A 15,349-nucleotide genomic window follows, 5' to 3' on the forward strand; every position below is an offset into this window, starting at 1 on the left:
GCCTCATAAGGGGACACTCCGGTGGCCGAGGAGGTGAGGCTATTGTGGGCGTACTCAATCCAAGGGAGCTGCTTGCTCCAGGTGGTCTGATGGGTGGACGCCACGCATCGGAGGGCCGCCTCAAGCTCCTGATTGGCTCACTCCGTTTGACCATTAGTCTGCAGGTGAAAGCCAGAGGAAAGACTGACCTGAGCTCCCAGGGAGGAACAGAACTCCTTCCACACGCGAGGCGGATCCCTGTCCGAGACTATATCCACCGGAATTCCATGGAGACGGAAGACGTGGTTCGTCAGGAGCTGGGCAGTTTCCAGGGCCGTGGGAAGCTTGGGAAGGGCAACAAAGTGAGCTGCTTCAGAAAAACGATCAATGATAGAATGACAGAGTTACCTGACGAATTTCGCAAGCCCGTGACGAAATCGACAGCGATGTGGGACCAGGGGCGGCTTGGCGTAGGCAGGGGCTGAAGGAGACCAGAGGATGGCTGATTAACACCTTTGTTCTGAGCGCAGACTGGACAGGCTGCTATGTACTCACGGACATCCTTGATAAGGGAGGGCCACCAAGCGAAGTGCTGAAGGAGTGAGACAGTGCGGTGGACCCCTGGGTGGCAGGTGAATTTTGCTGTGTGTGCCCAGTGTAGCACCTGTGACCGGACAGAGGAGGACACAAAGAGTAGTCCAGGAGGACCAGTTCCTGGGTCTGGTTCTGTTCGTTGGGCCTCCCTAATGGCTGATTCAACCTCCCACGTCAGGCCCCCAATGACACACGAGGGGGGAATGATGGGAGAGTCTCGAGCAGTCTCCTCAGAGGCAGTGAATTGACGAGAGAGAGCGTCGGGTTTGGTGTTGCGGGAACCTGGCCTGTAGGTTATAGTAAACCGAAATCTTGTGAAAAACAGGGCCCACCTAGCCTGGTGGGCATTAAGCCGCTTTGCTGACCGGATATATTCCAAATTTTTATGGTCTGTCCAAACTACAAAGGGCTGGGCAGCGCCCTCCACCAGGGTCGCCATTCCTCTAGGGCGAGCTTAATGGCTAACAGTTCCCTGTCCCCAACGTCATAATTTTGTTCAGCAGATGAGAGACGGCGAGAGTAGAAGGCACAAGGATGGAGCTTACCCTTCTGTTGCTGGGCTAGAATGGCCCCCACCCCTGTGTCCGAGGCATCCACCTCCACGACAAACTGCAGGCCGAGGTCAGGTTGAACCAGGATGGGTGCGGAGGAGAAACGAGCCTTCAGGAGGCGGAAATCCCTTTGTGCTGACTCCTCCCAGCAGAAGGGAACCTTGGGAGATGTGAGACGAGTTAGTGGGAGAGCAAGCTTACTGTAGTCACGGATGAAACGTCTGTAGAAATTAGCAAAACCCAGGAAGTTGCTTGCGGTTTGTTGGGACGGGCCAATTAATGACAGCTTGGACCTTAGCTGGGTCGGGCCTGAGATTACCCTGTTCAATGATGTAGCCCAGGAATGAAACAGTGGTCACATGAAATTCACACTTCTCACCTTTCATGAAGAGACGGTTCTCGAGAAGACGTTGCAAAACCAGCCGGACGTTCGTGTTCAGAGACGGCGCGTGAATAGATGAGAATGTCGTCAAGTTAGATGAACACAAAGTGGTTAAGGACGTCTTGGAGCATGTCGTTGACAAAGGCCTGGAACACAGCTGGGGCATTGGCTAGACCAAACGGCATAACGAGGTACTCAAAATGGCCTAAGTGTGTGTTAAAAGCTGTCTTCCATTCGTCCCCCTCTCGTATCCTAACCAGATGATACGCGTTACACAGATCCAGCTTTGTAAAAACTGTGGCCCCTTGGAGCAGTTCATAGGGTGATATCAGTAGTGGTAGTGGGTATTTGTTTTTGGTGGTGATATTGTTGAGGCCTTGATAATCTATGCACGGCCGTAAGCTCTTGTCCTTCTTAGCAACAAAAAAGAACCCTGCCGCAACAGGGGATGATGACGGGCGAATCAGACCTGCAGCGAGCGACTCGTTAATGTACTTTTCCATGCTGTCCCGTTCAGGCTGTGAAAGACTGTATAATCGGCTGGTAGGAAATGGGGCGCCTGGGAGAAGATCAATTCCGCAGTCGTACGGCCGGTGAGGGGAAAGAGAACGTGCTCTATCTTTACAAAAAACCTGCTTAAGATCGTGATAGACTGAGGGCACAGACGAGAGATCGGGTGACTCTGATGGTGGGGGGTTACTCTGAGGGTTTGCGGGTGGAGTTGCGGCTTTTAGACAAGACATATGACATTCTTCTCCCCACCCTAGAATGCTTTACTTCCTCCAATCCAGGACTGGGTTGTGTTGACGTAACCAGGGGAACCCTAAGACTAGTGGTGTGAGAGGAGCCTTAAACACAAATAACTGCAACGTCTCAGAATGATTACCAGAGAGGGTTAATGATATTGGCTCAGTAATGTGGGTGATATCCGGGAGACGCTGCCCACTGAGGGCGGTAACTTGGAGTGAGTGTGGCAGTGGTTTAGTGTTTAGTTTTAATTCTTGAGCGAGGGACTCATCAATGAAATTCTGCTCTGCACCTGAATCAATTAGTGCGTGGAGTGGGTGAGAAACAGAACGAACCATTAGTTTAGCCGCAAGCATCAAGCGAGGAGGAGATTGTGAACAGGAAACCTCGCCCACCCGTACTCTCCCCTCTACTGGCGGGCACAGTCTTTTGGCTGGTCAGGACAGTAAACGGCCATATGGCACTTACGGCTGCAGTAGAAGCATTCACCAGCTCTCCAACGCTGTTGTCGCTCTTCCGGCGTTAATCTGGAGCGTCCTATTTGCATGGGTTGCTCACCCTCGTCTTCATAATTCCTGTCCCGTTTTCCCATTCCACTTGCCATACCTCCGCCGGAGGCCAAGGGCGTGAACCCATAATGAGTTCCGCCCTGGCGAGAGAGAGAGAGAGAGAGAAAGAGAGAGAGAGAGAGAGAGAGAGAGAGAGAGAGAACTAGAGAGAGAGCGAAACAGCTGATCAGCGACCAGCTGAACTGTGACACTGACATTTAGACAGTGCTTTATCCACGTATCACATCGCACAGGCGAAATCAAAATATACATCGTAACTCGGTCACTGTTAATTGCACCATCATCATTTTTAAAAACTGATTTAAAGATAGCTGTTTAGCAAAGAACAGAAGCCTTCTGTATCCCAATTGGGCTTGTTTGTGTTACGTAGGCCAACACAAAGAGACAAAACAAAGGTGCCGAGCAGATGATAGAAGTCATATAAAAGATCGGATGAGGAGACTCAAAAGGGAGGACAGGCTGTGAAAAAAAGAGGTGAATCTTGCTTTTGATTTGGATTCTTTTAAACCTCTGTCACACTTCTTCCGTCTTTCAGAAACAAGTGGGTCACAGACTGCTGATCAGGATAATTAAAAATACACAAAACCAGTTTAGATTCAGCATTTCTTGGCAAACGCACCCTGCATATCTTTACAGCCTAACAAGTAAGTCTACAACCTTAAAAAAAATATCCATACATCTTTTTGAACTGTCTTCTTTTCCTTATCTTGTACTCGCACATTGCTACCTTTCGTGGATCACTGCAACCATCAAGCATGAAGATCCCGATACTGTCTGCAATTGCTTGAAAGTGTTGTCGTGACTTGTATTTGGTAGTTTGTGTGGTCATACGGCACAGCAGATTTGACACGAGGACCTTGGAAACTGTCAGTGAATTCAATACACCAAACAATATATTCATAAAATAATTGCAAACCTGTTTCGTAGCCCCCTGCTTATGATCCCCATGACTTGTTTCTGTTGTCAAATGAAATGTGAATTGTGGCCGTGACTGTACCTGTGGATGTGTGTGGTTATTATAGCACAACATGAGGTATGGTAGCAGGACCTCCTGTTCCACAGTGACTCCTTTTTTATTCCTTGTATGCCTACTTGAAGCTTATAGCAGACCATCGGGAACAAAATCAGATTGTTTTTATGTCATAAACTTTGGTACCTCTAGAGAGAGTAGTCCCTCTAGTACTCGCTGGGTCACTGAGCATCTAGCAAACACCTTCTTTATGATTATGTGCAAACAGATCTTTTTTTGGAATCCATAGTATTAATTCTTTCTTCCCCCGTGGTATCTTCAGTCACTGTGTCCTGTTTGGTTTGATTATGTATTAAAAGGTGGTAACTGAGCCTTCAGCACTTCAGAGGAGATTACAGCATGAGAATGCTGCATTATTTATAGGCCTCACTCTAAGCTAAGGTCATGGAATGGTCATGGTTAGATGAAATAAACATTAACTGATAAAAGGGAAAAGAACAGCAAACAACTAATCACCTGCAGAATACAGTATCTGACTCAGTCTGTCTCTATTGTCATAATCACAATGGCTACTAAAGGACCTTTTTTGCTTTTACATAAACAGACACAATATAAAAAAATGTCACGTAATTATGAAAATTTCTTGTCAGTATCACTAAAATTTTATATAATGACAAGGTATATTTAAAGATGTTAATGTCTACACAGTCTACACAGAGATACTTTAACTCATCTACTTGGTAACATTCCTATCCTTGCCTATGGGCATAAGCTGTGAGCAGTGACCAAAAGAATAATATCTGAGATACAAGAATCGGATGTCTTGACTATTGCTTGGAGATAGGGTGAGACGCTTGGTCATTTTGGAGGAGCTCAGAGTAAAGCCACTGTTTGTCTAAACAGTTGAGGCGGTTCCAGCGTCGGACAGGGATACCTTCTGGATGAAATATTAAAGCTATTGTAAAATTTGTTGTCCACACTATGTACAGCTCTATATACAAGAAAAAACCCAAATAACAACAAACCAGGCACAAACCAGTGTTCTTTAAGAAAATCTCAGTTGTTCCTTTTCTTGATTTTAAAATTGAACACTCACCACCCAGAAGAGTGTTGTATGCGCCAGGGCCTGGTACTGATGAATGGTAGAGAGAACACTGAGGATCAAACAGGCCAAAACTATCAGAAATCTGCAGAGAATGAAAGAGAACATATATTAATCTTGATTAAAAGGTTTTATGAAGTTTTGCAATACAGTTCATACATAGCACCATCAATTTTATAACATCCAATTGCATACTACTAGCCAAATGGATCATCACTATCAATCAGTTTTATTTTCCCTAAGTCAAAAGTTTGCATAAATTGTCAGTCAAGACATGTAACTGCAAAACCCTCACTCCATTTTTCAATACCTCACCTCATATTTATGTCAGCAGTTCACACTTTGATTTAAGCTGAAAAATTCAGTCAGCTTTGGTGTCTGCTTTGGGTTTAAGCTTCTGAACAACCTTACAAAAAAAAGAAGGTTCCAGACAGCATGGCATTATGTTGTATTTTTACCATGAAAAGTATTTGATTGAATCTGAGAAAACATTCAAGGACAGCCCTCTGGAGGAAATAGTAGGAACCTTTTGAACTCAACCATATGAATGCAAAGCACATGATAAACTTGTCAAATAATAAGAACACTGGTTTGCACACAACACACAAGCAGTATCAACAAACATGAAATTGCTCTTTAACATTCTCCTTATCCCTCTCAAGGTCACAAGCATTTCAAATGCAGAAACAATGAGATGTCTGAAACTCCTCATACTACTTGAGTAATATATATTGTTGATATAAAGCTTTAAACTGCTGTGATACTACACCAAAAACCTACTACCCATGTGACCTTGAGATTAAATTCTAACAATGTTTCTGTTATTTGAAAGCAAAGAGCAGACATTATTTAAAAAGTCTACACAGTACCTTGTAACATAACATCAATTTTATTGATTTTTTCCCTCTGCTGTTCATAAAAGTCAAAGGGAAAGGTTTTGTTTAATTTGACGACATTAAAGGAAGGTGGAAAAGCAGGACTAACTGTAATATAAGTGATAAACCATTTTCAAACCCATAACCTTCTCACATGTGCTTCAGTCCAATAAGACAGACGTTCGTGTTTTAAATTTTTATCATTGCAGTACTGCAGTAACCTCAGCTTACAGAGCTCAAGTAATGCTAGTGTTAAGCATTGCAATTCTTTAGCCAATAATTCAACAGCTGCTCATCACATATGATCTACTTTTAAATCACAGGGTGCATTGCTGAGAACCAGAGTTAAACACAGTTTCTAGTCATATCTCTGATCCCATATGACACCACAGTTAAGATAGTATTTTACTGTCCTCTTTCACTTCAGTATGATGTCACCAGTGATGCCACGGCCGTGTTACCGAGCAGTGTACTCACACTTTGGCAGCTTAACAGAACTGTCATGCGATACTTCGCCGAAAAGTTGCCAGGAGGGCCAAGGTTAAAATGATTGGCTTTTCATTTCCGTTACCTTGGGAATGGAATGTTGCTGATAAAGGGCAAAACTTTTGAATGGATTCTTGTTTCAATGTCAGTGTTTTTGCCGTCAGACAGAAGAAAACTTTGACTAACCCAGAAACAAATGTATTGCTGTGTATCTGCAAACATAAATGGGAAAAACAGAGTTTGTACAATTCTAACAAGCCTTGAAGTCAATAGAGTTATGATTACCTTTAATCTTAAACACAGCCTGAACTCTCTTAAGCAAGTTTTCTTGCAATTTCTTAGTGTTCAGGAATACCTCTCCAGGCTTCTTGAAGGACATTCAAAGCTATTCTTTGGACGTTGGGTGCCTTTTGTTCCATTCTCTCTCAAGACAACCCAACACTGCTTCAAGTATTGTTTAGCTCTGGGCTCTGAGGAAGCCTATCCATGACCGATAGTGTTCATCCCTCCTTAAGCCCTATCGCCACTGATTTTCAGTCCAGTTTTCGTGTACCTCAGCCTTTTCTCCCTGTTTTCTTTCTTTAAGAATAGCTCCTTGACAGCTGCTTTCCCAATGAGACTATTTCTGATGAGGCTTCAGTGAACAGTAGCTGGATCAAATGAAGGGCCAGATACATCTCTCAGGTCCTGTGTCAGGTCATTGCTAGATTTTTTTTTCTCAATTTTTCCAAGTACACGACTTTCTTATAATGTTCATCTGTTGCAGATAGTTTCTTTGAGGGCTGCCTCTTCTTTTGTCCTCCACTTGCCCAGTTTCCTTTGATTTTTTGAAGGACACTCTGTACACAATGCTGAGATATGTCAAGATTTTGGCCAATAGCTCTTTGGGAATCACCCTGTTGTTACAAAAACGCTATTTTATGCCTGTCAAACTGTGCTGTTCTTGGCTTTTTATTTATTTATTTATTTTAGATTCAAGTAAAGAATTATATGTTCTTTTGTGACAGGCTGCAAGTAAGAGAGTGCCTTAAGATCAGTGTTGGGACTAACGCGTTATTAAGTAACGCGTTACAGTAACTACGTTATTATTGTGGTAACGAGCACGGTAACTAGTTATTATGCCAAAATCAGGAACGCGTTAGTCGTTACTGGGATTTAGATACGGTCGTTACTCGTTACTTTGTGTGGTGGCTATCGCGGAGTTTCCACAGATTCTGTAACATTAGCAAGTGGTGGAGGCAGCAGGTGGATGAGGGAAAGGGGACGCAGAAGGAAAAGAGACCCGAGGCGGCCGCCGGTCCAAGTGTGAACTGAACTTCAGGTAAGAAGTTATGACCTGCAGTCTATCTGGGTCAGATATAAACCAAGTTTAGGTGGAGTTTATTTTCGTTATTCTGACTTTTTCCGTACTGCGTACTAGCTAGCATGACGGAGTTTCTATACAGCTGGGTGGGTGCTATGAAGTTAATGATGTTGAACTTTATTTTGTTCATAAGTTATTAGAGTTGCCAACCGTCCCGTCTGGTATTCAGAGAAAATATTACGCGTTTCTTATTGAGGTGAAAAGGAACAATTTGTCCCGTAATTCAGCTACAATGAAAAAGGCACAAAGCTGGAGTTATTCTGTGTCTTTGCTGCACAGCTGCCTCTTCTTCTCTCATTCTCCCCCCTCCCTCTCCCGTTTCTACTTCAATCATGAAAACTGATCAATGATCAGCTGATCGTCTCTCTTGTTTGTTTATCACCCACTTTGCGCCAGAAAGAGGAAACCAGCCGATGTCGCGCTAAACAACAGCAGCACGTTTAAGCTTGATCAGCTGTTGTTAGAATTTATTTAATATTAATTTCTAGTATCAGCTGATGTTTGCTGGAGCCACAGCTGTAAAAAAGCTGCTGGTCATGATATCGGTTTGGTTATCTGGTGAGAGGGAAACATGAAGATGAAACCAGGAGATGTCCTTACTGAATCATCAGAGCTGAACAGGTGATGGAGAAACAGGTTTACCTTTTAGGTGACATGAATGAGTTGAAGGGAAGTTATGAACTGTTTCTGAGAGACAAATAACACCAGGATCCTTTTCTAAGTAGCTGACAGCTGGTAACTGTGCAGGGGCGGGTCTAGCAAAGGTTTGCCAGGGGGGCCAGGTAGGGCATTAACAGGGAGAGGGGGCACAAGGAAATACTTTTCTTTCTTATTCTCATTTAAAATGTCTGGCTTTTAAAAAATAATTATCTGAATCTTACAACAAACGATTGATAGATTGGTGCATATATACCATCAAAACAGTGAACATCACTGTCACAACAGCGTTTGTTTTCATTCAAAGGCTTTATGATTTTTCCTATAATGGCGGGCCAGTCTCAAGTCAAAATGCCCAGGCCGATTTTCTGTCCCAGTCCAGCTCTGTATGCAGCTCATCTGCAGTCTGGTGTTGCCTACATCTTCCTATTCAGAAGGCAGAATTTCCGAGTTCTGAGTACAATCAAAGCACCACGACTGCAGTTTTTGTGTTGGATGTAAAAGGCGCACATGACGCTGTGACGTAGGCTAGAATCATGGCATTCTCTCGTGGAAATATGCACATTATCTTTTCCTTTCTATTGGTAGGTGGCACAGTGCACTTGTGGCAAGTAAGCAAGCTAGAAGACTGGCAAAGTTATGGAAGCAACACATTAACAAGAGAATTCTGAGTAAAACCAAAGTTACTTTCCCTAGTAACTAGTTACTTTGAAAGTAACGAGTAACTTGAAGTAACTGAGTTACTTTTGATAGAAGTAACTAGTAATGTAACTAAGTTACTATTTTAAAGTAACTTACCCAACACTGCTTAAGATACATCTTAAAATGGGCTTTCTGCTAACGTGTGTGTAAACTCAAAACTGCTTGATCCAGTGAGTTAGGTTATACCTGAATGATACCTCACTGATCAAAAAACCCCAATAAAACAAAAAAGCTTTGCACATATTTACATTGTAAACATGTTAAAGAACACTAGATTATGTGTGACTTTTGTTTCTTTTGGGAAAAGCAGATTTACAAGTGGATATGAGTATGTTACTTAACCAAACAGCAACAGAATTATAGTGAATAATTACCTGTTCTTCACACGGAAAACAACATGAATAATCACTTAAAAAAATGTGCTTTTTATATAACTAAAGTTTGATTTAATTATTTATTTAAGGCAAACTGCAAATGTAGCAAGTGTTTCTTTCAGAGGAGGAGGAGGGCTAAGAGTAATTCTGTTTGAAGTTACCACTTGGATGAAAGTGACATATGAGCTACCTAATCTACAAATTAAACCAAAACCGAGACAACCTGCAAACATGCAGCTAGTCCTGTGACATTTAGAGAGATAACATTATCAGGTTATTTGGATGACGTTACTTTCAGCTGATTAACCTTCACGTAGCTCCAAGTTCCAGGATTAATTGCAGGACCCCACTGAAATTTCTCTTCTTTACTAAGGAAATATCACTGTATAACATTACCAACGCTGACCTGGGTGACAACATCTGTGAATAAGTGAGTCTTCTTCTAAATGAGTTGCTGCTCTTCGGCAGAGAGAACCTTTAGCAGCTATAATGCTGTAGAGTTTGGAAATTACAATGCTAACTACATTTACTGCAGAGAGTCCATCTGTTGTATCACTGCAGTGCACACATAGACACTGTGTATGTGTGTGTACGTATGTGTGAGAGAAACAACACCTCAGTTGTTTCTATACTCCCGGCTATATAAGAATGACAGCTGTAACTAATTTAACTGTACAGCTGGAGCTGTAAAATGCTTAGATGATTGAAAAATGTAAAATAAAACTACCAACAAGAAAATAAAGAAAAGGAAAAAAACCCAACAATTTCATTAGTCTAATCTACTTTAGGTGCCAAAATTGGCACTAAGTACAGTCCAGACTCATATCAGGGACACTGCAGCTTTAGTGGCAAGTGAAACCTGAAGCTACATGAACTCACCCCATCACCTCCAAAGCCACCACAGCCCTAAATATTCATTGTCTTGTTCCAACGTGAAAACACTCCTGTATGGAAACTTTACATATGGAGAGTTACAGTTTCCAGTCAGTGTTATCGCCACACGCTACAGCTTCAGTTCATTGAAGACTGGCCAGGAATCGAAATAACCCCCTCTGTGTGTGTCTGTGTTTAGCTTAAACACAGACACACACACACACAGGCATGAATGTGCACGCCACACGTCAACACAGATAAAAGACTGAGGAGAAACCTGCTCAGGGCTGGTGCATAACACAGCTAAAGCAGCTTGTCTTGTCTGAAAGGACCGAACAAGTAGATAATGCAGCACAGTAAGCTTACTCTTCAAAACGACATCTTCAGACTGCTGCCTGTAAAAATGGAAGTAAATACATCGAGGAAGAGCGAGCCACATTACACGAAAAAAGTCCAAATGTTCACCGGTAAGAACATAGTGTAATTTGTCAAACTTTATGCTAATATGTGACAGAGGCAGTTAAAGAGAAGATCAAAAGAAACACAGCTGAACATCAAACTTTCCAAACCATACACTCTGTTATGCTAATGGTTGTAATTTGTCAGTGAAGCGCCGCTTAAATTATTTCAGAGCGTTTGAAATCCCTGTAAACATACACACTCGGTATGCTGAGCATACACTTCTGCTTTGCTTTATATTCATCTGAGACTATCTAACTTGTCAGTCCCTCTCCACTATAACTGCACCATCATATTTCACTTCCTTGACCTCCAGGCCTATAGATAATACAGGCTCTGTGTTGCTGTCTGGCACCCGTGGGCTTGGTGTAGCAACGGACAAAATAATACATCGGCTAAGCTACATAGGCACCACTGAACTCTAAACAAAAGCTCAAAGCTTTGCTCCTATCTATTATTGATGGACAGATTCACTTGCAGTCTGTTGTGCAGCGAGTGTGGAGACAAAGTGGGGGACAGGATAAGAGTAGCAATGCTGCTGACCATATAACTAGCTCTTTCATTCAGCCGTCACGTACCATGAAACCCCCCGCAATAAAACAGAGATAAATCAATCAAAAGAAAAAGAAAAACTATAAAGAAAACACAGCCAAAACTTTGGCCAATATGGGGTTAGGGTTAATAGTTCAGAGATACCAGCTCCTAGATGATGGGTAGTCTTGTGTATGTGCTTCACTGGGTAACTTAGCTCTTAGCTCCATCTAAAATGGAGGGGAAAAAATTTGCTTAATTGAAAAGAATAACTTGATGTCTCTTCTTATTAAATCTTCTTATTAAAGTTGTCTTTGACTGAACATCCTCCGATTGTTAGTCTGAAAAAACAAACACTTTTCATTTGATTTTTCTCTTCATTTCCCAGTTGATTGATCCATCACCAGCATGTGGAATGGCTTCATAACACAATGCTGAGTTTACTGTGGCACTGAAGACTCATTTTAAATGTGGTGCTACAAGAAAAGCAATATCTGGAGCAAGGCTTTCTTTCCAATAGCTAAGTATATTTGATGATCATTTCAAAGAAAATGCATGGGCCCTTTCTTTTTAAACATAATGAAACATTCCTCAGACCCTTAAAGCATGCTATATCACTAAACTGACTTACATATGCATTCACCTGCGCGTGCGCACACACACACACACACACACACACACACACACACACACACACACACACACACACACACACACACGCGCTTCTGATAAGGCTTTGGGTCATTCTGGTGTTTGAGTTCTGGGGCAGTGATAAGGCGGTACTTGTTCCTAACTGCCTTTCTCCCACTCAAACATTTGCAAAACAAGGTACTAAGCTGACACTAAAAACCTGCTGCATGGTTACACACCATACTTACAGCAAGCACCTGCTGCTCTCATAGTAGCAATAAAGCTCCGTCTTAAATGCACAACAATACGCCACCAAATTAAACCTAATGATCTAATTTAATCTAATCGTTTTGAATATCTTCAAATGTACTCCATTTTTCAAAAAGCTGAATCTGTATGTGCGGCACTGAGAATATTCTTGCCATTAAAGGGTGCCATCGAATTGCCTTTATGTCCTGAAAAAAAGACTCCCTCCATCTCCCAATCGTGGCAGTTTCTCCTTTGTTTACCTTTGACCATGTACACTGCTAACAGGGACACAGTTAGAAAGGTGAAAGTGATTATTCTGCTTGCACATCACTATATTTAGTACAAATTTCAGAATACAAAGTACAGTGTGACTCTCGCAGTGATCCCCAGAGTATTATGATGCCCTGCATTTACTTTTACATCTTTTCTTTTACATGCAAAAAGAAAACCCAGACAACAACAAAAAAAACCCCAACAAATAAGAATTTCTCAATTTGAAAAAAAAAATGTCAGGAGAGAGGAAACCTCGTAACCCAGTTTTCCAAAATGATCACCTGCACCTGTAACCTAATCTCATCAAACCCCTGTGATTTTGCCTTCTTGAGATACCATTGCAAGATTTTCCTGTAATTGTACAGTACTAACTTTACAGTGTCAACTCATTCTCAGTAATGTTTTAACATGTTTGAGTTGCACTGTGTTTGCCTTTGCTCCCTTTGAGCCGCTGAGACTAAGCCGCTCTGACAGGCCGAGTTCCCCTGCATCACCTCCGACACCACAGGGTCACCGGGTGGCACTGCCAGACAGGGCCACTACCTCCTCTAAAGCACACATGCTGCCAAGTTTAGCTGCCTGCTATCAGTGCCAGCAAGTGGGGACAGACAGCACACGGTGGGGTTGTGCTCGGAGATCATATCCCACATTCCTAAACCTGGGCCTGAACTCTCCATCTTGGATATATCAGACTGTGAGTTTACTGGACATGGGTTACACTTAGAAAAAGAAAGAAAGAAACACAAAGACAGCATGATATCAGTGGTGTACAGTATTTATCCTCAGTAACAACATTTCATTTGCCAAGAAAGACTAAGTTTTCCAATTTTCATGACAGTGGTACTTTATCCCATATAACCTGAGCCACACTTGATAAACCCCACTTTTATGTTTTTATAAAAGGTAGTCCTTCATACCAATCATGCTGTCAGGAAGGGAAAACACTGAAACATTTCCTGCTGGGCTGAATTGGTTTTTAAAGTTCTCTTGTCAGAGGCTTGCTGAATACAAAACACCTCTTTGCTGCACTCAAACTGTTCTGCAAAATTAAATGCCCACTGGTGTTGGGGAAAATAGTCTCCCAAATGAAAGATCTGTATAATATTCCTATACTCCTCCTGTGAAGGCTTGTTTTGTCCAAGATTCTCTTGTCTGTGATGAATTAGATGCTATTTTTTTAAATCTGCCACGGTAAGACTAAAATATCCATATAATGTTCCTAATGGGACCTCCGGTTGTGCTGCGATATCTATGTAGCATCTTTATAAAATTCATAGGATTAACAGTTCTTTGTAGTGAGGACTTCCAAGGCTCTACATGAGCAATTAACTCCCTGTTTAATTAGGATCTTAGAGTTGCAATTATGCCCTTGAATACCCAGTGGATCTGGGTGATTAGGAAAATAAAAACACTCACACTGTGAAGTGATACACGAAGCATTTCCAGCCAGACGGCCTTTCCAGAAAATTATACACGCGCCCTTGGATGTAGGTTCGGGTGAGGACTGGACGAACCCCGGTGCTGTACACCGACATCCGCACAGACATCCGGGGATGAGAAAAATAAGGGTGGAGGTGAACGGGAGGTATATCGTTGGGGGTACACCCGTCCTCTGGCATTTTGTCCCTTTCACAAAATGTGTTGTTGCCCACAGGTGTCCCTGTTTCGGGCTCACTAAAAGTAATTTCTGACAGCTCCAGATCCGGTGGTCTTTTTCCACGTGCCAAACCAGAACCCCTCCGTGTGTTCTCCTGACGAGGGTCGGAAGAATCAGACATTATAGCCTCCCGTTAGTCTTCTGTCGCCGGCTTAACTTTTTTTTTCACAGTTATTTTTTTCGGTCACTGACTCAAACGGACAAATGTTCGCCCATGTGCGCTCACCTTCTGTTGCGCGCCCGATCGCACCAAGGCACATAAAACTGTAACATAAACTAAGTTATTAATGCTCCAGATCACCAGCGGGGTTTCTTTAATTTAACTTTACAGCTCTCCGGGTTGTCGAGGATATGGCGAGTCCCAGCCTTCAATGGAACCCCCCTCCCCTCCCTTGCTACTTTCAGGGCACTTATCAGCTTGGAGAGCTGTCGCCAGGCGGTGCGCTGCGAGCCGCCAGCTGTTCAGACTATTTACTGTAATGCAGAACTGCTTAAAACAATCTGAACCTGGCGAACTCCATCACAGTCGCGCGACGAGCTTTGGATTAAACCATCTCTGCAGAAAATGCAAACAGAATAACGCACGGGGTGCGTTTCATATATGCAAAACAGTGACACGCATTTCTATTAAAAGTAGAGTTGGCTTTATAACGACGTTAATGAAACTGCCACTGTTCATTTATGCGCGCGTGTCCAGCTGAGCCAGAACTTCATAACAAAGCACGTCAGGACACCTCGCACCTTAAGTTTACATATTAATGGAGTTTCACTTCTGCATAATAACGCACTTTAAGTAGCAGAGACTGAACAAATGTGTAAACAAAAGGGTGACCACACGATATAAATTAAAAGGACCCCGTTTCATTCAAAGGTATTTTCATATCGATATTACATTATTAGACAGCAACTAAAGTTGTTGTTTATATTTCGTTCAATTCAACAGTCGCTTCAAGGCACTTTATGTTGTAAGGTAAATACCCTACAATAATACCAAGAAAACCCCAGCAATCATAGAATCATCTGTGAGCATGCACTTGGTGACACTGGAAGAAAAAATTCCCCTTTGACATAAGAAAACTTCCAGCAGAACCAGGGTCAGGGAGGGGCAGTGATTTGTGACCAGTTGGGGTTGAGGGTAGGAAGCTAGGGCAGGTTAGCACTGTTGCCTCACAGCTAGAAGTTCCTGGGTTTGAATCCACCATCTGGCCGGGGTTCGCATGTTCTCCCCCATATTTACGTGGGTTCTCTCTGCCTTCTTTCCATAGTCCAAAGACATGCACTGAGTGGGGTTAGGTTGGTGGTCCTAAACTCTAAACTGGCCATAGG

At 42.7% G+C, this 15,349-nt stretch overlaps 1 protein-coding gene across 3 annotated transcripts in view; it reads right to left on the minus strand.

Moving 5' to 3' along the window:
* Positions 1-14,324, minus strand: part of kcnq1.1 (potassium voltage-gated channel, KQT-like subfamily, member 1.1) — a 45,469-nt gene extending 31,145 nt beyond the window's left edge. For all 3 annotated transcript variants that reach the window (XM_085158456.1, XM_085158447.1, XM_085158437.1), the window contains exons 1-2: positions 13,783-14,324; positions 4,889-4,979 (exon numbers count right to left, since the gene is read on the minus strand). In XM_085158456.1, the coding sequence (XP_085014582.1) occupies positions 4,889-4,979; positions 13,783-14,144 (453 nt within the window). In that variant the 5' untranslated portion in view covers positions 14,145-14,324. The remainder of the gene's footprint in view (positions 1-4,888; positions 4,980-13,782) is intronic.
* Positions 14,325-15,349: the final 1,025 nt, after the last annotated feature.

The sequence above is a fragment of the Neolamprologus multifasciatus genome, chromosome 1, assembly GCF_963576455.1.
Source record: "Neolamprologus multifasciatus chromosome 1, fNeoMul1.2, whole genome shotgun sequence".
Lineage (NCBI taxonomy): Eukaryota > Metazoa > Chordata > Actinopteri > Cichliformes > Cichlidae > Neolamprologus > Neolamprologus multifasciatus.